The sequence below is a fragment of the Staurois parvus genome, unplaced genomic scaffold, assembly GCF_062004578.1.
Source record: "Staurois parvus isolate SC_StPar_1 unplaced genomic scaffold, SC_StPar_1.0 ptg000472l, whole genome shotgun sequence".
Taxonomy (NCBI): Eukaryota; Metazoa; Chordata; class Amphibia; order Anura; family Ranidae; genus Staurois; species Staurois parvus.
In genome coordinates, this window is record NW_028318268.1 from 2,672,803 (window position 1) to 2,697,499 (window position 24,697).

Consider the following 24,697-nt stretch of genomic DNA (forward strand, 5'->3'; position numbering starts at 1 on the left):
TGGCAGACAGTGACATGTACACTTTAAATCTAGGATAGCACAGTAAAGGACAAGTGCTGAACTGGTCTCGATAAGTATACATTTCTAGGTGATTCCCATTGTAGCAATGACTAACCCACTCTAGGCATGCCCAGAAAAATCCCCAGAAGCACTAAGGAAAACATGCTAAGAGCTAAAAGGCCAATGTAAACACAGTTGCTCTCACCTTGACTGGGCCATCATTGTTTTCAGGAATTGGCTCAGACTTCATGTATCTCTTCAGTTTACCATCAAAGTAATCCTGAAGGAAGCGCTCCACTGCTTTTCCATCACGACTATGAAGGCAAAACAAATTCAGATTTAGACTTGCAAAAAATGCTTCAACAAGGAATAGGAAGAGGGAATTACAGGTTCTAGTAAAAATAAGGATCACCCGACCTTTACCGCCGTTTCACATCTATGTGGCCGTGCGGGCCACGTTTTGCACAGGCACGAGAGCTCATTCATTTGAATGGACTTCCGTGCCTGTGACGCGGAGAGAAGAAGTCCCTGCACTTTGGAAAAAACGCAGACCGCATGGGAACCTCGTTTCCCAGTACGGTTGCGTTTTCCAGTGCGCACGGCGTGCCATTAGAACTAATGGCACCCACCCGTGGGTCCGCATTTCTCTGTGCGGGTGGTGCGGCTGCACGGATTTTCATGTGGATCCGCAGCGGCACCGCCCGCACAGATGTGAACCTAGGGTTACTGTTTAGTACATCTGTCTACTCCTGCTACCTCTAAACTTCTGAGCCCAACTACTTTTTTTACCTGAAACAATGAACATGCTTCTACTCAATCCAATGGTAACTGCCTCGACCTTGTATTCTCCCTATGCACTCCTTGCAACCGCACCAAACTTTTTTTCCCCTCTGTTCACTCCCTTATTAGCTTCACTCTTTCCTTGGCTTCCACCTTGTCTTCCAACTACCGAACAGTTACCGGTAGAAGCCTTCGTTATCTTAACCCTTTTTTCTCAGTCCTGTCCTAACCTGGCCACTTCTGTCTACATTAGTTCACTGTCATCCACCATAGACACATTGGCCCCCCTCACTACACAGAATCAGGCCCCAACTGCTACAGCCCTGGCAAACAGACAATACCAGATGCCTCAAAAAACGCAGCCGTGCTCTGGAGCGGTTATGGCGTAAGACTAAGACCCAGAAAGACTCAACCAATATAAATCTGCCCTTCAAAAATACCATTCTTGCCTCCACACTGCCAAACAGACCTATATTATCACTCTCAATAACACTCATGCAATCCCCATCAACGCTTTTCTACCTTTAACTACTTCATCCTTTACCTCCACCCACTCACTTACTGCCCAGGAGATGAGTAATCACTTCAAAAATTAGATTGAAAATATATTTGACGAGATCTCCACTGTACAGATATCTCCCTCTCTACACTCCTTGTCCACCTGCAAAAGCTATACTTCCCTTGTTTAACCCAGCTACTATAGAGGAGGTTGGTAAATGGTTTTCTAAAGCCCACCTAACCACCTTTCCCCTGGACCCTGTTCCCTCGCAAATACTGCGGTCATCCTCTGGCTCTATCCTTCACTAACTCATATCTTCAATCTCTCCCTCAACTCTCTAAAACATGCACTAGTCGCCCCCATACTTAAAGCCTCACTGGATCCCACCAATCTAAGACTCATCTCCTGCCTCCCTTTTGCCTCTAAACACCTTGAACGTCTAGTCTGCAACCGGCTGAGCTGCCACCTTATTGAGAATACCCTTCTCAATCCCCTTCAGTCTGGATTTCAACCACAACACAGAAACTGCCCTCCTAAAACTCACAAACTACTTCCTAACCGCTAAAATCAATGGTCACTATTCGATACTCTTGCTCTTGGACCTCTCCGCTGCCTTTGACACAGTTGACCACCCCTCCTTCTCAAAAAACTCTTTACTTGGTCTCCGTGACTGTACTGTCCCTATTGGTTCGAATCTTACCTATCTCACCGCACCTTCAGTGTCAACTCTACTTCCTCCTCTCCTACTCTTACTGTCAGGGTCCCCCAAGGTTGTGTCCTTGGACCTCTCCTATTCTCGAGTCAGCTGATAGCTTCCCATGGTTTCCAATACCATTTGTATGCTGATGAGACAAATCTCTCTACTCCTCAGCTCACCCCATCAGTTTCCTCTATTATCACAGATTTGCAAAACAGACAGACTGGATGTCACACCACTTCCTAAAACTCAATCTATCCAAAACTGAGCTCATAATATTTCCTCCCCCACGTGCCTCTTCCCCGGATTTCTCTGTCAGGATCAATAGCACCACTATCAACCCGTCCCTGCATGCCAGGGTGCTAGGGGTAACCCTGGATTCAGAACTATCCTTTCAGGCCCACATCCAATCCCTGTCCAAATTATACCACTCAACATCTCCAGAATACGTCCCTTTTTAACCAATGATGCCACAAAGCTCCCAATTCATTCCCTGGTCATCTCTCGACTATTGCAACTCCCTCCTCATGGGATTACCTTTACATAGACTATCCCCCCTCTAGTCAATCATGAATACTGCTGCCAGGCTCATCCACCTTACCAACCATTCAGTGTCTGCTACCCCTCTCTGCCAATCCCTCTTCCCTCACCATCCACCCACTCAAACTTAATTTGCATACAGGAACACCCACTTTCCACAGCCCTGAGCCTACACACCATCTTGACTTCATACAAAGCACTGCTACAGACGCCTATGCTGTACTGTGTGCATGCTGTTCCTAGCCCAGGGGTGGGCAAACTTTTTGACTTGAGGGCCGCAATGGGTTCATATATTGGACCCGGGGGCCGGACCAAGAGTAGATATAGTAATTCATCCCCCCCACATTAATTCATCCCCCCCACATTAATTCATCCCCCCCACATTAATTCATCCCCCCCACATTAATTCATCCCCCCCACATTAATTCATCCCTCATAGTATTTCATCCCCCATAGTACTATTCCCCCCCCCAAGTAGTAAGCCAAGTCCACCGTGTCAATTTACTTACCTTTGCTCCGCGCGTTCCTCTCGCCGTGTTCCCGCGCCGTTCCGGTCTTCAGGGCGGACTGTGAGAGGAGCCTAGCTCCACTCACGTTCGTCACGCTGCCCCGCCTACACACATCCTGACAGCCATCTTGACAGTATCACGCTCCGCGGGCCGGATTAAAAGGTCCGCCGGGCCGTATACGGCCCGCGGGCCGTAGTTTGCCCATTGCTGTTCTAGCCCATAGACCCAAGTTCTATCTCCAAACTGCCCGACATCTTTCGGGGCAAGGCAACATTTAACAATAGCACTTAAACTTATAAGAAAGCCCAAAGATTCCAGACACTTACGAAAATTCCTCCTGCATTACATATTTCTCTCCCTTAGCAGTTCTGATTCCAACAACAGGAACGTCACCAGTACTGGCATCCAAACCAAACTCGGTCACCTCATGTGCAAAGGATTTGCGGTTGGCAATGGCAAAGTTGAGCTTGTGTCCGGCGTCAAGAAACTTCTTTGCAACCATCATTACCCTGGGAATAAAATTTAGTTAGTATAGCAAATAAGTGGGAATTTTCCAAATCCCTGATTCACAAGACTTAGAGACAGTGCACCCAAGACAGATATTTGTTGGATCAAATCGGACCGTCCTTATAGTAGTAAAGAAAGGGGGGAGGTACCATATGTAACATTTTGTTTCAACCATTTTGACTAAATAGGCTTGCCTAAAGTAAACCAATCATGAAATTATTAGGATTACTACCATTGCTTATGTAGACCACACTGGCTTCAATACTTTAATCACCAACTAAAAAACTATTACACATCAGAAGTAGTCAAGAATGTCCAAAGCCATTTTCACACTTGTCCCAAAAAAACACTAAGTTTAACTATTCCTAAATATTCCCTCCACTCCTACCCATCCTGCAAAAACGTGTGTACTTTCCTTTTTAATCTGCTCCAGCCTGGTCATGTGATCCTGAAGCTGCAAGATCAGGAAGCACACAACAGATGTGAATTCCATGAGCCATGATGTTCACCCATAGCTTAGGTGTTGTCGGCGCTTCCTTCTCTTCCCTGCAGCAGCCACTCAACAGGTGACCTGGAGCTGCAGGACCATGTGACCAGATTAAAACTACAGGTTAGGAGGGGGATGGAATATTTTTAAGCATAGTTAGCCTTGGGCTGTTCTTCCACTTAACCTCCCAGGAAGTCTGAGTAGGTCAATATATTGGAATGTCAAAGCGGTACATTGTTTTGCATGGAAATTTCAGAGAACGGTAAAACTGCAGGCAGGGGGGCACAGGACAAAACTGAGGTGAAATAGTTTGATACAGTAATGTAAGCCTAACAGATTACAATGTATTGTGTGTATGTCACGTTTTTACTTTTTTGAATCTCCCGCCGGTTACGCCCCCCCCCCCCCCATCGGCGCTCGCAGGGAAGGGAACCCAGATGCCGACACGGGCTGGAGGACACCGGCAGATCGCAGGGACAAGGCAAGTTACACCACACACTACAGTGTAATCCAGAGTGTGGCTCGGGGTTACTGCTTTTGGTACTGAAAATTAACACCAAGCCACTCAGGATTACCGCTAGCCACTATTGACATGATCAGGGAACCGGTATTCCCTAGAGGTGAGGCTAGTTATGGTAGCCTTCATATTTCTCTTATGAAAAGCTTCCTTTACAATGGAATCATATAGAGATGTATCGTCAAGCACTGCACTGACAGATCACAACTATTCATAACCAGTCATCCACTAAAGGGGAGATGTTAAATATAGAGAACACAAATTAACCCATGAAAAAAGTCCACATAATCTGGAAGTGATGGTGCTTTAAATGAAGCCAGAGACCAAGAGGATAGAGAGTCCCTCACCTTCCACCCAATCACACAGCCTCATAACAGAAAATGACGAGTCCTTTGGGTGGTCAAACAGCACAGTTACAAGGCTCAGCTGATGTACCAGGACTGGCAGATGGGTCCCTCAGAAAATCCAGAGAATACACAGGATATCCTCCAAATCATATAGCTCTAGATGGCAAAAGAGACTCCACACAGTGAATATTTTGTGAAGATCCTCACACATTTACTTCCTTGAATCTTGTGACATGTATTCACTATGTCCTATGAGTAGGCTGTGTCACAAACTTCAGAGCGCCTTCTGAACTACAGAGCTGCTGAGGAGTCAGTACAGGAATCACCGCTTGCAGGCAGCAAGGTACCATGGGATATGTAGTTTTTTTTAGCTCCAAGAGTCTGCTTCCTAGGCTGCAGCGTCACAAAATTCAAGAAAGTAAATGTGTGAGCGTCTTCAAAGTACTCACTGTGTGGAGAGTCATCTGCCATCTTAGCTACTATATGATTCGGAGGCTATTCTGTGTATTATCTGGATTTTCTGCGAGACCCATCTGCCAATCCTTGGTACATCAGCTGAGCCTGAAAACTGCATTGTTTGACCAGTCCTTCAGGTGGTCAAATTTTCTGGCAAGAGGCTGTGTGGAAGGTGAAGGACTATCCTTTTGGTCTCTGGCTTCATTTAAAGCACCAATTGCAGATTATCTGGACTTTTTCCATAAATTAGTTTGTGTTATCTATATTTAACTTCTCACCTTTGGTGGGTGACTAGTTACAAATAGTTATATGTATCAATTAAGCACTACACTGACATTTTATTTAAATCTGCCTATTGTGTTAACCTCTCCTTTTCTGGTTTGTAACACCTTAGCACAGGTCTTGTATACAAAATATAGATGTGATCTAACCACATTATGACAGTTTTATTTATATTTTCAGAGCAGGAAACGTCTAAAAAAAAATCCCTACGGGCAACCCATTTTACGCAAATGTGCATTGAGTGCTCAGTTTGAAACCTCCTGGTTTCCCTGCAGACTTTAAAGTGTACATTGCTATCTCAAGACATACACTCCTGAATACTACTTGTATCTTTTTTATCAGCCAAGTTTACTGAATAAAATTACAAGCAAACATTAAATATCAGCTGCTGAGATAAGAGGGCAGTCAGATAAGCAGGCAAAATCAAACTGCCATCTCGCAATCTTGGCTTGTCCATCCAAGAATAAGAAACACTGATTAGGACCCATAGTGGAGGAGAGGCAGAGGCAATCGTATTAGGTTTTCAATGAAATGCACGCAGAATAGTTAGACCAGAGAACATGCATAATCACCTGATCCAGGTAAAGGTCACATCACACCTCTGGGCATCCTAATACATATGAAGATGTATCCTGCACAATAAAACGAAGAGCAGCTCACCTGTTCCTCCAATAGTTTGAGCCCTTGGGGTTCTTCTCATAGTCTACATCATAGTAAGCCACAAGCAGGTCTTTTCCTTGGATTGATTCTCTGTTATCTTCTGTCATGTGAGGGCAGATTCCAAATCTATAAAAAAAGTTAAACTACACAGTAAATTGTTGGCCAAAGAAGGTCTCCAACGTTAAGCAATACTTTGCTCAGCAACTAACTTCTTGCTTTTCTGTTTCTAGAACAGACGGCAATACCACAGGAATCGGCAAGTATACATATTTTTCATCTACAGGCCAATTAGTATAGGGCTTAGGATGGGGTGGGAGGAGGTTTAAAGTGATACGAAACCTAAAAATGTTTACCTTAATGCATTGCTTGCATTATGGTTAAAAAAAAGAAAAAATTTAAAGTTCCCTGTGCCCCCCCCTTCACCTGTGTGAAGGGGAAGAGAGTGGAGAAAAGATCAGTGCTGTGCAAAGCTGCATCACTTCTCCCCTTGCTTCCTCTTCACACAGACTCAAACAGCAGAAGGAGCCATTGGCTCTTGCTGTCAATCAAGTGCGGTGAAAAGGAAGTTGAGGGGAGGGGAGCACAGGCACTGTTTCAAGCTAGGAGAGAAAGGCAAGTGAAAGAGGCAAGCACCCTTAGGGCCCCATTCACATAGTTGCGGTTTGGTGCATTAGCACAGGGCTTGAAAAAGCCGCTCGCCCACTCGCCAAATGCGAGGAGAAATTCCTCTGTGGCAAGTGGTGAGCACAGATGAAGCATTGAGCGACTGCACCTGCACTCCAAGCCTCATTGTGAAGCAGAGTTCCGGTTTACAACTTCCAGTTTCTGCGGTACCACCGCCGAGAGGACAGGTGCAGGAGAGGTCCGCTCTCCTCCACTGAGAGGAGACACCCTCTCCACCGCCGCGGGGGACTCGGGGGGACTGTAAGTACTGTATACAACATGTCATATCACTATAATGGAGTACAGAGGAGCTGGGATATACATTACTGTATACACGTCATATCACTATAATGGAGTACAGGGGAGGGGGGATATACATTACTGTATACATGTCATATCACTATAATGGAGTACAGGGGAGGGGGGGGGGGATATATATTACTGTATACAACATGTCATATCTCTATAATGGAGTACAGGGGAGGGGGGATATACATTACTGTATACATGTCATATCACTATAATGGAGTACAGGGGAGCTGGGATATACATTACTGTAATCATGTCATATCACTATAATGGAGTACAGAGGAGGGGGATATACATTACTGTATACATGTCATATCACTATAATGGAGTACAGGGGAGGGGGGATATACATTACTGTGTACATGTCATATCACTATAATGGAGTACAGGGGAGGGGGATATACATTGCTGTATACATGTCATATCACTATAATGGAGTACAGGGGAGGGGGATATACATTACTGTATACACGTCATATCACTATAATGGAGTACAGGGGAGCTGGGATATACATTACTGTATACATGTCATATCACTATAATGGAGTACAGGGGAGGGGGGATATACATTACTGTATACATGTCATATCACTATAATGGAGTACAGGGGAGGGGGGATATACATTACTGTATACATGTCATATTACTATAATGGAGTACAGGGGAGGGGGATATACATTACTGTATACATGTCATATCACTATAATGGAGTACAGGGGAGCTGGGATATACATTAATGTATACACGTCATATCACTATAATGGAGTACAGGGGAGGGGGGATATACATTACTGTATACACGTCATATCACTATAATGGAGTACAGGGGAGGGGGATATACATTACTGTATACATGTCATATTACTATAATGGAGTACAGGGGAGGGGGATATACATTACTGTATACATGTCATATCACTATAATGGAGTACAGGGGAGGGGGGATATACATTACTGTATATAGTTATATATTTTTGACTATTCTAAAGAAAAATGTAATTTCATAAGCATTAAGGTGGCGTGGATGGGGGCGGGGTTTGGGGCAGACCACGGGTGGGGCAACTGGTGGAGAGTACGTTTTGGGACCGGTTAGTAGTTCTGGACTCGAAATTTTAACCCCTGCATTAGCATACATTATCCTGTGCATTGTGGTAAGGAGGCCGGTTCATTTAAAGTGGCTGCCAACACCAAAATAAAAACGTGTTCATTTTTGCAGTGCATCCCGAGTTGGAAAGGTGTGCTGGATGCCATTTCAGATGAACACCATCTCAGCACATTAATGCTCATTAAGGCCCTCCAACAGCAGCATAACCCTTCATCTTCACTGAACATGAAGATTTCCTGCATACAACTGCAGAATAACTAGGTAGGTCTTTGTTAATGCCGAAAAGCCACCCACTAAAAAATGAATATAAAATCAAAATTAAAGTCTGTAAAACAGAAATGGGTCTGCGTGAGCAACTCTACTCTGCAGTAATAGACTACATCCTCCCACAAGACTGCTAAGGGAGACAATGCATTTTCGATCAGCTCTGGAGGTCAAAAGAATGCTGCTTTTTAGCCAGAAAATGAAAATCAGGCTGTGATCTGTGAACCTGAAAACTAATTAGAGAAACTTTGGGATCAGAACTATGCCTATACACATAGTAACTGATTTTTCACTTCATGTCCCTGTAAAATGATAAACTCAAACAATGTAACCATTTTACAGTGACCAGATCATAAGGGATGGAAAAATTGGTAACAGTTAAACCTTGAGGATAACAACTGTCACAGAGCTTTATGAACTTGTTACATTTGTTCTGGATAGATTAGGGAATACAATCCCCATCAGGTTTCTTGCCATCTGTGTTGGAGGCGATTACCTTACTTCCCTTTTCAAGACACGAGGGAACTGTGCCCACACAGCTGCATCACATATCTATGAATGAATAAGTCCCACCAGCCACCATGGCTGATCCGCACTTGTAGTCCATTGCCACATCTCCTCCAGCGTTCTAAATGAAAATCTGTACAGAAAGCTGGAGGACATGTCATCCAATAATTACAGGTGCAAAGCGGTGCAGGTTCCGAAAAAAAAAAAAAAATAAAAAACAAAAATGCATTTTACCCTGCAAAAAAGTGCAAAGAATGTAGTATAGGATTTGATCTCAAGCAGGATGCAGGAGTAAATCGAGACCAAGACCATCCCTGGTGCCAATCTGAGCTACCACACAGGGGCATATGAAAACCCATCTGGATGATTAGACTAACCCTAATCTAATACTGAAAAATAGAAAAGGACATTGTACATTAAGCCACTTAAGTGAAATTCAAGAAGGCAAGTTAAGTTGGTGCAGTTAAAAAAAAAAAAAAAATAAGAGCAGATTGGTTCTTTCCATGTACAAAACCAAATAACTCACATGTTGTCCTGGATGAATTTCTTAATTTTATGTGTTGTAATTTTCTCATCTGCTGGGAAGGAAACCGTGCTATCCTCAAACTTGTTTGCAAGACGAAGTGGACGGAACAGAACGACACCCCTATGAAAATCATAAAAGGTTAATCTATATAATCAGCTTCTGTTCTATAACTCCTCTGCAGGTCAGACAGGTGCACTTACTCTCCATTTGAGTCATATTTATTCACCAGCTCCTCAATATCCATGTGAGCAAACCGATAATTCTCCCTCAGACTGTTGGCAGCCTTCAGGAACTCCTGATGAGGATCGCTGTACAGATCACGGAAGACGCCTACAACAGGAAGGACACATTCTTACACTGCTCCTTGTCCTTAAGGCATTTTCTATAGAGCTGAGAGATTTACACTCACCAATCACAGAGGGATCAGAATCGGATACAAATTTCTCAAACTCTTCCACAGAGCGCAGAGCCACTGATGCGGGCCCAGCCTGCTTCTTCATAGTGCTGACAATCCCATCTAAAGAAAGAAAAGCGGACACACTTATAGCAAACTACGGCAAAGCATTTCTAATATTTGGAATATTTTGGTAGAAATATTCTCCCCTCCCTTTTCATAATTTGCACTAAACCTGCATGTAAAATGGATTTAACCCGTACCGTCAGCCATATGCATATATGTGGCAGGACAGAGATGGGCCATATTTCAGATGCATTGCCATCGTTTAGGTCAAGAGACATGCTGGTAGGTTAATTGGATCCTGTCTAAATTGGCCCTAATATGTGTATGTATCAATGAGTCAGGGACCTTAGATTGTACACCCCTTGAGGATTAGGGACTGCTGTGAATGTATGTATGTATATATATATATATATATATATATATATATATATATATATATATATATATATATATATATATATATATGTAAAGCGCTGCATAAATTGACAGCGCTATACAAGTACCTGAAATAAGTACCACCGAAAGAAAGCTCAATTTTTGGGAAAAAGGACAAATTTAATTTGGGTGCAGCGTATCATGACTGCGCAACTGTCAGTTAAAGTAACGCAGCGCCATAAACGCAAAAAATGGCCTGGTCAGGAAGGGGGGTAAATCCTCAGGAGGGCAAGTGGTTAAGCAGATGTGATGTTGGCAGGAAATGGGGGGAAAGCAAGAAAGGAGATAACAGCCTTGTGCTGAACACAAGAAAGGTGATCCAAAAAAAACGACATTGAGTCCAATTCCTTCTACCCAGAAGACCAAAGAACGCAAGTGGGGACTTCGCACAGAGGGGCCATTAAATCTATGAGAGAACTTGTGTGTTTCTGCAATTACTTGAATAACCTGGCCTCCTGGTTGCCTATAAAAGTCATGAAGGCCAAGTTAGGCAACTTTTTAGCACAGACAATCAATACTCATTTGCTAGGAAGGCTGAGTTGCGGGTGCATGGTATGCATTTGTAATGTTCTGCATGTCTTATTGTTTTCCTACAAGTAGTTTGTATGTATAGCATTGTTTGGTTAAAAACACTAACCTACAGGTATTTCTGCTTTACCGCAAAGTAACCTAAAAGATACAAAGCAAAGAACAGCTCCCAACCACATGATCACTGACAGCCAAGCAAAGTGATCCCATGATCGTGCTTGCCAGGAGGAGACTGCGGTGGGTCATGGTAATGATACACTAATTATCAAAGGAAAATTTGCCCTAAATAAATGGACCCCTTTTACCAAAGGCTTGATTTTTCCCAAAACAAGGTATAATTCACCCAGATACACCAAGTAGTTGCAAAGATGTGTACAGCTTTACCAACAAATGCTAAAGCTGCAAAACCAAGCTCAGTTCATTTTACCTTCCATCATAAAGGGAATAATGGGGGGAAAACACAAAAAACCCCACAATTGGCAGCCTTAGCTGTGCAAGTAACCATCACTTTTAATGAGACGCCATTCATCCAAGTTCCTTTGTAAGGAAACAGTCACAATCTTAACATCTGTAGCAACAGTCCTTCAAGTTGAACGCCAGAAAAACAAATGCTCCCTTGCAGTGGGACTCCTGCACAAGGTCAAATGCTCGTTTAGGTCAAGAGGCCTGGGAAAATCACTCCCGAAGGTCCCCACAGCTACATTGCAAAAACAGGCTGACACCCTCATATGCCATCGAGTTCAATGCAGAGCCCATATTCCTGCACTGGACACCAGGACACTGAAGGAAACTCCCCACCAGAGCAGTGCGCTGGATGCCAGGGGAGAGGTCAGGTAAGTAAAGCTGATTTTTCCAAACCCAAGACCTAAAAGCATTTAACCCCTACAGTGCAAGGGCAGCACCACTACAGGAGGGTTGTTCTCCCAGAGTCTCCGTACCCTCTCCCAGATTGTCAGCCTTCACTAGCAGGCTCCCCCCCCCCCCTCCCAAATGCATCTCCGTAACACTTTGTTAGAATACACAACAGTCTAAATTGCGCAATTAAGGGCATTTTCTGTGTTGTCACCTTTGTTTATAGCAGGTAGTTGTCACAGCTCCACTTCAGATCACAGCACAAAAAAACTTAAAGCGAAGGATAATTGGCATTTCATTTACATTTGGCCGTTACTACCTGTAATTCGCTATTGCAGTATCAGATCTATTATGTAATACTTTACTATTAGTCACACACAATGTTTCAGCAAGTCTTTCTAGAAGTCTATGAGCTCTTGATGAGCAAACTGTCGCAACGCTTGCAGAATTTCTTACCGGCACTCCTAGGCCCATCATAAGCACCAGACTCCTCTCCATCTCTGAAGATTTTAAGAGTGGGGTACCCACTGACTCCATATTTGTTGCAAGTGTTTGAGTTTGCTGTACAGTCCACCTAACAAAGATATATTAAATTCTAGTTTAAAATTTAGCAAGACAAATGTACAGATCTGTAGTCAGCAAGGCAGAAAAATGGGAACACCTAGTAGACAATAGCAACCAACAAGTTCATTCTGGTTTTCCTGGGTTATTGCATTTCGTACTTTAACTTGCTTAGTTTCACTTTCTCTTTCTGCCAACATTCAACAATTTACCATCACAGCACGTAATTATGAAGGAGCAAAGCTAGATTATGACATTTATTCACTGGTAGGCAAATACTGTAGGTTGATACTGGATTGGCCTTTCTGACCAATGTTCAAACAATACATAATTGGATTGGACAACTTTTATAAACCCTGATTAGGAACATTATACCCTGATAACCATAGGAGAATTTAGGGCTAGTTCACACCACATACATTCAAGGACATTTTTTCCGCAACTAAAATACATAGAAAGTAGGTTACATGGTTTTCAAGGTCATAGTTCATACCAGTGCTTGCAGTAATTCAGTTCCAGGAAAAAAAAAAAAGGGTTGAATTGCTCCTGCACAGAACTGTACTGGAATGTGGTAAAAGCATCAAAACCACACCAGGACACACCTACATGCATCATAAACACACCAGACCCAAGTACAGTGAAGAAAAAAAAAAAAAAAAAAAAACGAAAAAGCCTGAAACGCATCAAAAAATTTAAGGTCAATGCAGAAACACCTGGAACGGATCTGGAGCACGTTTTTGTGGCGCCAACTGGCTCTTAAAGTGGATTGGACACCTGGCACGCTCAATTTGAGTCTCATTCTTCAGTCAGTTGAAAGACTAGAGTGGACATTCCCTGTACTTATAGGGTGACCAATGTTACAGCTGCCAACACCAGCTTGTGTTCTAAAATCTGTCACTAGATGACCAATCTGACCCATCACTTACTGCTGCTTTGCAATCCTTAATTCATTCACATGAACTATTACACTTCCTTGGTGACCAATGTAAAGTGGAATAGAATTAAGGCCTCATTCACATTGTGTATCTGTACGCCCGTGCAAAGAGCTGTCTTCAGCCACCCGGGATGTACAGGTGTGCCATGGAAGGGTGTGAAGGCAGTATGTTGAAATCAATGGGCTGGTGGCCGCATGGACCTTCACACACATTGAATGTCCAGTGCATGGATCAGGATGCAGACAGATGCATGGCTGTGCGCTTGTACATCCAGTGGCTTGTCAATTTCAACAGGCTGCGTGTACAGCTGTCTCATGCCATTACAATAAAGGATAATTACCCGAGTGCCGACTGCTCCTCCAGTGGTCTATGGTTCATAGAGGCATTGGCAGCCTCAGTCTGAGCAACAGCTGGGGCTGAGGATTGAAGGAAGGTAGCAGTGCCACTACACCAGTTTCCAAAGCATTCAACATGCCTAAAGTTTGCCACAATGAAAAATGTTTCAAGAGTCTAACTTTTGCAAGAATAAATGCATTTTTTGCAAGTGAGCCTGCACGGCATTGCATCCATGATCAGATCACCAAAGCACTGCTCTGGCTCCAGTAAACGAACTCCAATCCCATGTCTGTACCAAGCTACTGTGGTGGCTTAATGTTTATTCAGATTTCTGGGGATGAAGCACTTCGATGTGCAGGGGGAGCCACACACAAAACTCAGAACTGACAGCTGCTGCTGGGGAGAAGAGCCACCACACACTTAAGAGGGATGAGGTCAACTTGGCCCCATATTACACCCTAAAATGCTCTAAAGGGTGCAGTTAGTCATCACATTGGCATCACAGGCTGCAAGAGGGGAGGCATTAACCTTTTTCTTTGCAAAACATAGTTTTGAGGTTTAAAGGATAAGTTCACCTTCTCCAGCATGTTACACCCATAGTCAGGGTGTAACATGTTATTGCTGCAGGCACGCCTGTGAATGGAAAACCAACACCAATAGAAAGCCTTTGTGGCTGTCGGATTATAGTTCTCAAGCAACTACCACTGTGCTGTTGAGCGTTGTGGTAGTTCATTGAGGCTTCCTGTCACTGTGTGACTTCACATACAAGGTATGAGCAGACAGCTTACAGAGTCTGCAAGAGCCCTGCATAGCACCCATGATCTGCTGATTGCGGGTGCAATGCTTTACAGGCTTCCAATTAAAATTTAAAAATGACATTTTTTCACCTGCAAAATTGTGCATCATTGTTTTGAAAAGGTGAATGTATCCTTTACAATAGTGACAAGGTAGTTCCTATGAACCCAACTAACACACAAGAGGTTTTAGGTCTTGCACTCCCCAGCAGGCAATCTTGCATCTCTATAAAGGTCTGCGATGTTTTAAATAGAGCCTTAAAAAGTCAGATGCCCCAAAATGGGGCTTGGCAACCCCTTGATGGCAATCACTGTTCAACCCTGGGCAGGTGACTGGTAGATCGCATCCCTGTCCCTGCTTTTCCAACCCTCAAGTGCTTCTCCCACAGGGAGGTAGAGAAGTCCACAGAAGTGATGAGCTCAGGCGTGGTCAGTGCCTGAGCTCTCCAACTGGGAAGCGGTCAAAGCCAATCCTAGGCAGTCTCTGCCCTGCAGCATGCCTTGCTCATGTGCAGCTTCAGGGCAGAGAATGCTGCTGCCATCTAGGATTTGCCGTCTGCTTTGACAACACTCAGGCAGGTTCAGGTTCTTGTCCCCCTCAGTGTGGTGGCTGATCCCTGCCTGCCCTCTCTAGTCTTTCCAAGGAACTTGTGTGAAATCATATGGGTTGGATGAGAAAGGAGGGCCAGTGGGGTCTGCCAAAGAAGCTCCTCTGGAGTGGTCTCAGCAGGACAAAAGCCGTTCTCTGATGCAGAGTGGTGCAATGTGCTCTGACCTCCTTCACCATGCCCTCCATGGACACTACCCTACATATATTACTCCCTAGAGATGAAATTTAAAATAGTGAATGAAAGTGAATGCCCAGTCCCTGGCTGAAGCGAACATTTAAAGTAGGCAAAAATCATCTTTACAGCAACATTTGTTTTATTAGATTTTGTTAGGGGCTTGCTAGTTCATTTCTCCATGTTCCCCATTCCCCAGGTCGATCCCCACCTCTATCCCTGCCCCAACACATTCTGTGCCTAAAATCGGCATAATACCTTTGCCAGTGCAACTGTTCCCTTCAGCTTTGTGGCAGCAGCTTCATACTCTGGAGCAAGCTTCTTACAGTGTCCACACCTGAAAAACAGGAAAACAAGGAAACATTCACAGCAAATTAACATGAGAGACGGATGTCAGCCGAGAACTCAGATTATGCCTTACAATGATTGATAAATATTCGATTTGTTTTATAAAGAGTGCCAATTCCTCACATCTCAATACACAGCAGCATCTATTAAGAGATTCCACTGTACGTTTATCATTGACGCAGACCCTCGCAGAAAAATATCCCCGACCTTCTATCCCCGGCTTCTCTCAGTTTTGATTTTGTGCAGATGTGCTGCAGGGCTTCGGGTCCTGGTAGAGCCCTGTGACATGTATGCACGAGTTTATAGATTCATGACAACTGTGCAGTTAAGTCTCAGACATCACTGTGTGCATTCACAGACCCCCCCATGTGTGCAGATGTGCTGCAGGGCTCTGCCAGGATCCAAGGTTAGGCACAGCCTTGCAGAATATCTGTGCAGTTGCCAGGCTATCACAGAGCTGATGTGTCACAAACACAGAGCTGCACAGGCGCCAGGACCGACAGGACTCATCTCAGACAATTTCTCAGTCCAAGAAGTGGATGGTGATACTGAATGATCACTGAACAAAGATGACACCATCCTCCCGGAGAGGAAAGTAAAGGCTGCCAGTGGGAGTCCTGCGATTGGTCGATAGACATTACATGCCAGGAATGGTGTTGCATGTAGTTAAGTGGCTGTAAACCTCAGACATGAAATATGAACAAAGCATTTCGCTCTATAACATGTACTTGTCTCAGTCCAGAGCACCAAGTGTTATTTCTGTCTGCTGCCTCATTCCTCTGCTATCAGCATGAGTTACTTCTGACAAGTTTTCCTGACCCCAAAAGAAAAAGGTGACAAGGGAGGGGACCTCCAGCAGATCAACAGCCTCAGCTTTGTTTCTGTGTAGAGAGGGGGTCTCTTCCCTCCAATCAGCTCTCACTGCAGTGTTCCCTCCAATCAGCTCTCAGAGCTCTCACTGCAGTGTGTAACTTCAGCTCTCCCCTTTTCTGAAATCTTAGAAAAGCTTTATAAATGCTGCAATATAAACAGAAAAGAGTGCAGATGAACAGGTACAACTTTTGTAGGATTTGTTTTCTCTATCACTTGAGGCCAGTCACTTTACTGGGTATATGTAAGGGTTTACAACTACTCAGCCTGGGTTCACATATATGCGGTGTGGTATATTCCATGTGATTCGCACAGGAACCACACTCCTGTGCAAATCACATGCGATTTGTGTGCAGTGCGATTGGATGGCTCTAATCGCACCAAAAACATGCAGGACCCTTTTTTTGGTCCGCACTAGAATCGGATCGCATGGGTATTCATGCCTAAGCGATCTGATTCTGCACGTCGCACTGCGTTTTTGGACTGCTTTTGGAGTGTTCACATACACACCTGAAGCGGTTTGCATGAACAGGGTGCGAATCTGATGTGGTGCAGAATTTGCACAGAAAACGCTGCAAACTCCACACCACATCAGTGTGAACCAGGGCTTAAAAGCAAAGTAGGGCTTTTATCCCCCCCTCCCCATTATACTTACCTAGGTGGATGCAGCATCAGTCCGATGTATCTGTCCCCCCGCCGGCTCTAAGGGTGAGAACACCGATCACATGACTGCCGATAAAGAGTTCTCACAGCCACACTGAGCAGAGAGTTGACCGTCAGTCACGGTCCTCTGCTCTGTCCTCCCGGAACAAACTGCAGTCCTGTCATTCACAGGAGAAGTACAGACAAAAGAGCTTGGGCTGTCCTTTAAAAAGGATAAGTTCACCTTTGGGAACATGCTACATTACATGTTCCACCCAGTTTTACAGTGGAACATGTCACATGTTCCCATAGTTGAGGTCGCCGAGCCCCCCTCCCCCTCGACAGCACGGGGAGACTTCTCCCCATACTGTCAAATTTGAAACCAGGGCAGCCATGCAGGGCTTTGCCCACACGGCCATGTTGTTCATTCACAAACTTCCGTGAATGAATGAACTTCAAGCCCCAGCAGCCTCAGCGGCTGTAGATTTGTAGTTTTCAATGACCTACCATGACGCTGTGCAGCACAGTTGTAGTACATTGAAGCTTCCTGGGAGAATATCTGCTGGCTCATACATCCCGTACGGCAAGCAGACATTCTGACAGATCTGCAGCAGACCTGCATGGCATCAGCAATCTACTGATCACTGGTGCAATGCTTTCCAGGCTCCTGCAGACAAAAATAAACGCACTCTACCTGCAAAAAAAAAGAAAAAAATATATTTATTTTTCTAAAAACTGAACTTATCCTTTAAAACGTGAAAAATAGATGTGACGCCAGGCTCACTTTTTAGGCACTGCTTACACTTGGGCAATAAAGAATCGCAGGCAAAAGCAGCATGAATCAGTCTAGTTCCCAATCTCAGCAACACGTGCACTTTGGTGATGTTCATCCTGAAGGGCACCTCTAACTTGGTGCGATTTTGCTGCTATTGTTGCATGAGAATCACAACAAATAAATCAAATCATGCCTGGCTCAGGGCCACAATTTGGACCCCGAGTTTCTTTGGAGTGACAAACGCACATAGGGAAGCACATTCACATGAATGGGGTGCCCTATGTTACACGGAAACGCATGTGGATCACACTTTATTAGCAGAGACCCCCGTCCCCACTGAGGGAGACATGAAGACCTAAAGACCCATCCGACCAATCAGAGCTGGCTGTGCTGGACAGTCTTGCTGAGACTCAATGCATAGACAGGGCGATCTGCCTCATTTATGGGGTCACATCACACTACTGCATTGCAGCCATGGGCACAGAAGTACTGCATGCAGTTTTCCCTCAGTGCAGCGGGTTGTGCTGCAAACTACCAGATCACAGCGTCAGGGTGTGAATAGAATGTAACTGAATGTCAGTTGTGACATTTCAACAAAGGTCTGCAAAGTAAATGGTGACACGCCCTGACTAGTACACATGCAGCTTTCCTCCCATCGCACACCACGGCTGTGATCAGTGTGACTGCTGCTAGGAATAAGCCCCAACCCATAAGGAGCACATCTGACCCGGCTGAATTCTCCGCCTTCTAGAAGGTTCCTCTACTGGAGAACTACCTGTTCAGAAAGTTTTGGGGATAAAAGCTTTCTACACTCACAGCTATGGGAGCCGCCCCGGTTATACCATGTATTCTACTGCAGAGCTGAACTCTGGGATAAGAATTGTCCAATACAGAGTCAGGGGGATCCTTCCTGGAATCTTGGTGATCTTTGTAGTAATCCAGTGTGACACTACTATCTGCAGGAGCTTCCTCTAATAAAGACCGGCCACGGCTGACCTCTCTTTGTGCAGGGTGACAGGTCTCGTCTCCGCCCCCTCCTGCTCAGGCTATATACAGCAGTGTTAATGTCAGATACTTTTACAAGCTAATATCTGGGTTTGTAAAGGCATTTGGTGCACAGAAATTAGACCTCTCCTCTGTGGCTATTGAGGAACAGGTCATGTGAAAGTTGTGCTAGAAACAAAGTTATCCAACGCTTCTTGAAGAGCCAAGATATCTATATATCAGGCAATTGTGCACACAGCCCTCCCCCAGACCACCGCCCAGAGCCCCCTCCCCCCCCAGACCACCGCCCAGAGCCCTCTCCCCCCCCAGACCACCGCCCTCCCCCCCAGACCACTGCCCAGAGCCCTCCCCCCCAGACCACCGCCCTCCCACCAGCTCTCAGAGCTTTCCTCACTGATGTGACTTCAGCTCCCCGCCCCCTGCTTTTCAGAGCCGAGAGATCCGGTGTACATTCCGCACTTGTAATGGATGCAGAGGACAGACAGCTGTAGATAAACAGCTACAACTTGCATAGGAGGATTTGATGCCTCTATCACCTGAGGCCAGTCCCTTCACTGGGTTGTGAGGGTTTACAAGTACTCATAGGTGCATCAAATCAGACAGGCCCTTGTACTACATCGCTGATGGTAGATGTAAAGGAGATTGTATAGTTTATGGTTGGTTTTAGAGAGGATTGTACAATCTCCTTCAGACATCCCATAAACTATTTTGTGCAGAGTATGTAGATTATGATTAGACTAATGGCTGGTCGACACCACAAAGCCACCCCCCACGAGGCCGCCACCCCCCACACACCACGAGGCTGCCACCCCCCACACACCACGAGGCCGCCACCCCCCACAGTCCGTTTTTTGCTGGCTAGTCTCATATTAAAAAGGAAGAGGTTACTAAAGTTCCGAAAACTCTCGTATGACAGAATATAACTTCAGAAGTGATGTCAAGTAATGTATTCATTTCGGAGAATGTGGGGTTTTGGTGACTCGATTTTTTTGCGGATGATCACTGCAGAGACACGGGGCAGCTGAGGCTGTCATTCACATCGCAGGATCATGCTGGGGCTCAGGTAAGTATCGAGGGGGCTGGGGGCACGGCTGCACACAGGTTTGTTACCTTCATGTATAGAATGTATGACGGTAAAAGACCTTCAACCTTTCCAGCCACTTTAAGGGTGGCCCTACACACTACAATCTATGCACAATCTCCATCAGATTTCCAACGTTACATAACATGAGGACACCTAAACAATTCATTCATATAGTATCAAATCAGGTGCTACACAGTTCATCAGAAGGAGATTGGAACACCAGATTGTAGCACATTGTCACCTTAAGGGTAACCATACGCACTACAATCTGATTGTACAATCCCTGGATAATTTAATTTAGATTGACCAAAACTATGTAATATGAGGAAATACCTATACAACCCAATTACCATTCAATTGCAGAGGCCGTCATATTTCAGAGCTGCTGGTAGATCTAAAGGAGATTGCATGGGTTGTCTCGTGTATGGCCAGGCTAAGGGTCACAATACATGTTACAATCTTACCAAACAATCTTTGTACAATCAACTTTAAACCTACCAAAGCTATAATATGAGCACCTACCTAACCAACCATTTGTGCTACAAAGTTGTAGGTAGGTGTAAAGGAGATTGTACAGATTGTAGTGTGTGGTGACCCCAAGGCTTACCCCTACACGTTACAATCTGATCAATCTCTGTAGAAACAGATCTATCAAAACTAGTACAAGGTTCTAACTAAGCTATATATTCTTTATATCCAATCATGGAGGCTCTTCTACCACATACTTGCTAAGATCTAAGGTGATTGTACAATCAGATTGGTGACCTTATGCAGGCCATAGACTGGTTGTTTATCGGCCGAATTATCATCTGCATGAAAAATCAGCAGATATTCACACCATTATTGGGGCAATGCCGTTGGCTGTTTTTTGTGGATCTTCTCGTTTCTTTTTATCAGTCATGCTGGAAAATCCACAAAAAATGGACTTTTTTTTCATAGACATTGGAGGCAGCATCGGCAACTACCGATTTTTTTGTATCAGCCGACAATTCGGCCGATAAACAGCCCGTCTATGGCCTGCATTAAAGCGAGAGCCTATATAATTACAGTGAAATGATGAGTTATGCTTGCAGAGATCTTCCTCTGACACTATAAAGTCACTGTTAGACTTCAGCCATGAGAAGTGTAAAGCGTCTGACCAATGTGATTGTATGATCGATTTTATTACCGGAAAGTTGCCAACATTAACTGTACAAAAGTAGATTGACACAGAAGTGGCCACACATCCCAACAGGACAGCTCAGACCACGGCTGACTTGTGAGGATCCTGGATGAGGGGGAGGAGAGATCCGACAAGCTGGGCCATCTGCCAAACCAATAGAAAGAGGCCACCAAGCTCCTGACAGCCAACCAGAAGCAGACACCACAACAAGACCACACCCATAACGAACAGGCAGAGCACAGCAGAGTGAAGGATTCTGGGATTTGAAGTCCTCTGCAGGGAATTCCTCATTGTACAGAATGGAGATCCGGGCTCATCAGAACTACAAATCCCATCACAGACATGGAGATCTGACAAACTCGGGAGAAAGTGAAACAAACCTCAGAGAGCAAACAGAAAGTTCCACAGAGGAATCCCCCTTCCTTCATACAAGGGGGGGATAAAACGACAAATCACTGAACACGCATCTGATAGACGTACAATCCATTACTCGAAGGAAATATTTGTTACAATCACCGATTTAATCTGAACACCTTTCCATTGTGAGCTCCATGTGCAGGCCCCTCCCTATTCCTTCTGTACTGTAATTTTACTTCCCCCTTTATTTTGTAAAGTGCTGTGCACACGGTTGGTGCTATATAAATCCTGCATACCACCACAAGATACAGGAGACCGTCCAGGATCTATGGAGGGGGCACCCCAGATTATCACATGAACAATCAATGTTACCAGGTCAAGGTGACCCCACACACACCATACAATCTGATTGTACAATCTACTTTAGGATGTCCAGTCACTAAACCATCTGACTGTACAACATTCTTTAAGGTCGCTATACTACACAATCTGATTGGTCAACTTTAGGAAGATTGTACAGAGACAAAACAATTGGATTGTATGGGGTAGGCAACCTGAGAGCCGCAGGACTACAAGTTCCATCATGCCTCTGCAAGTCATCGCTGGAACTGTCAGTTTTGTAATGATGCAATGCCTCATGGGAAATATAGTTCCACAACAGCTAGAGAGCCGCAGACTTCCCACCCTGGTCTACTAGTCACCCTAAAGGAGATGTGTACAATCCTCCCCCCCCCCCCCCCACACTCAGATGTGTACAATCCCCCCCCACACTCAGATGTGTACAACCCCCCCCTTCCCCCACACTCAGATGAGTACAATCCCCCCCACACGAGTACAATCCTTCCCCCACTCGGATGGATGGTGTATGCACATCATTTACGGTGACTGCACACTATACAATCTGATTGTCACCTTTGTACAGAAATTGATTGTATACTGTATGGTCCCCTTTATGAAGATTTTACACACTACACAATCTGTACAAATTCCTAAAAAGTGACCATACACAACACAATCTGATTGTACAATATCTGAAAATCTCCTTAAAGGTGACAGAATGCATCTTATAGGGTCACCGTAAAGAATATTGTACAATCAGATTGTAAAGTGTATGGTCATCTTTAAGGAGCTTGTACATGCACTCTGGTTGTATAATATTCTTAAAAGTAGAGACCATACACTAAACAATGAGTGTACAATCTTCCTCACAGGGCATTATACAATCTGATTGGTCAGGGACTGTACAGGATTTGGTCAGATTGTATTGTGTATGGTCACTGTTGAGGAGATTGTACAATCAGAATGCATAGTCTGGCACCTTTATCATCCCCCAGACAGCCTGTGTCCTGTATGGCACCCAATTCTTCCGTTTCCCTCCATCTGAATGCAGAGGTCTTGCTGGTTGTGCCCCATTATAAACCCACACAAGAGTCAAAGCCTGCTGTGTAATACTCCCCACACACACTACAATCTGATTGTACCAATCTGGATGTACTGCAAGGGCTCATCTGATTGGATAGATTAGGCAGAGACTCATTAGGAGCCAGTAGTAGATCTAAGGGTGATTGTAGAATCAGATTGCTCCGTGGTAAACCCAACACAACGGGGAGCCCAGCCATGGAGGCCACCTATTGCTGTGCAGGAAAGTCCAGCCAGGGACACACTGCCTAGGCACACGGGCCACCCATCCATTGCTACGCAGGGGAGCCTAGCCACCCATTGATAAGTCGGGGGGGGGGGGGGGGGGAAGCCACCCATTGATAAGTCGGAGGGGGGGGGGGGGGAAGCCACCCATTGATAAGTCGGAGGGGGGGGGGGGGGAAGCCACCCATTGATAAGTCGGAGGGGGGGGGGGGGGGAAGCCACCCATTGATAAGTCGGGGGGGGGGCCACCCATTGATAAGTCGGGGGGGGGCCACCCATTGATAAGTCGGGGGGGGGGCCACCCATTGATAAGTCGGGGGGGGGGCCACCCATTGATAAGTCGGGGGGGGGCCACCCATTGATAAGTCGGGGGGGGGGCCACCCATTGATAAGTCGGGGGGGGGGCCACCCATTGATAAGTCGGGGGGGGCCACCCATTGATAAGTCGGGGGGGGGCCACCCATTGATAAGTCGGGGGGGGGCCACCCATTGATAAGTCGGGGGGGGGCCACCCATTGATAAGTCGGGGGGGGCCACCCATTGATAAGTCGGGGGGGGCCACCCATTGATAAGTCGGGGGGGGCCACCCGTTGATAAGTCGGGGGGGGGCCACCCGTTGATAAGTCGGGGGGGGCCACCCGTTGATAAGTCGGGGGGGGCCACCCGTTGATAAGTCGGGGGGGCCACCCATTGATAAGTCGGGGGGGCCACCCATTGATAAGTCGGGGGGGGCCTAGCCACCTCATGCCATGTTGTAGCCTAGTCACAGTGGCCATTCACTGCCATCTATGCAGGGAGCCTAGGCACTGTGACCACCCATATAGTGTCTCCCTTCCCCCTCTCCTGTAATTGTGCTGTATTATAGAAGGAAACGTTCAGCCTGTACCCCGCATTCTCCCCATCACCTAGGGGGCGCACAGTCCCCTCCCCTCTTACCAGGGAGCGTAGAACTCCACCAGCATGATGCTGTACTCCCGCACGCTGGCCTCGAAGTCGTCATCGGTCAGGTCTATAACATCGGAGGCCCAGGCGGCGTTGAAGGCTACGAGCAGCACGAAGAGGGCGCCGAGGAGGGATCGCGTCATGTCTGCACCGGAGAGGAGAGCTCAGCTGCACCGCCTGACCTGGACTAGAAGGGAAGCCGGGGAGAGGAGGAGAGAAAACCCTGCCGGAAGTACCCTCGGCCGGACCTGGAGCCGGAGTGTGGCAGCCGCTTATTGGTCGCTGTCAGAGACGTCGGTGGCCGGGGCGGGGTCTCCTGCTTGAAACGGAGCTGGGCGTGACAGCATTGCAGCCTCTCAGCTAGGAGTGGCCGCCGTACGGAGGGGGCGGGAAAGGTGGTCAGCCAATAGAGCGGCTGCTGCAGAATCACGTGTATAGAGGTTGCCGAAAGATCGGCGCTGCAGGAGAGAATGGAGCGGATCGTGTTCAGGTGTGCTCTGATTGGAGGAGGAGGGGCCACTGCGAGTGCC

The 24,697-nt window shown here is 45.8% G+C and overlaps 2 protein-coding genes across 2 annotated transcripts in view; one reads left to right on the forward strand and one right to left on the reverse strand.

The window, feature by feature from the left end:
• Positions 1 to 11,267, forward strand: part of LOC149452448 (RNA polymerase II elongation factor ELL-like) — a 227,367-nt gene extending 216,100 nt beyond the window's left edge. Inside the window, exon 12 of the mRNA XM_089689392.1 lies at positions 11,216 to 11,267. Coding sequence (XP_089545518.1) covers positions 11,216 to 11,218 — 3 coding nt within the window. The 3' untranslated portion in view covers positions 11,219 to 11,267. The remainder of the gene's footprint in view (positions 1 to 11,215) is intronic.
• The window catches only part of PDIA3 (protein disulfide isomerase family A member 3), a 35,169-nt gene extending 10,732 nt beyond the window's left edge, over positions 1 to 24,437 (reverse strand). Inside the window, exons 1-9 of the mRNA XM_089689393.1 lie at positions 24,162 to 24,437; positions 15,597 to 15,675; positions 12,387 to 12,504; positions 10,065 to 10,172; positions 9,856 to 9,985; positions 9,656 to 9,775; positions 6,282 to 6,407; positions 3,352 to 3,534; positions 206 to 314 (exon numbers count right to left, since the gene is read on the reverse strand). Coding sequence (XP_089545519.1) covers positions 206 to 314; positions 3,352 to 3,534; positions 6,282 to 6,407; positions 9,656 to 9,775; positions 9,856 to 9,985; positions 10,065 to 10,172; positions 12,387 to 12,504; positions 15,597 to 15,675; positions 24,162 to 24,310 — 1,122 coding nt within the window. The 5' untranslated portion in view covers positions 24,311 to 24,437. The remainder of the gene's footprint in view (positions 1 to 205; positions 315 to 3,351; positions 3,535 to 6,281; positions 6,408 to 9,655; positions 9,776 to 9,855; positions 9,986 to 10,064; positions 10,173 to 12,386; positions 12,505 to 15,596; positions 15,676 to 24,161) is intronic.
• Between the last annotated feature and the right edge of the window lie 260 nt (positions 24,438 to 24,697).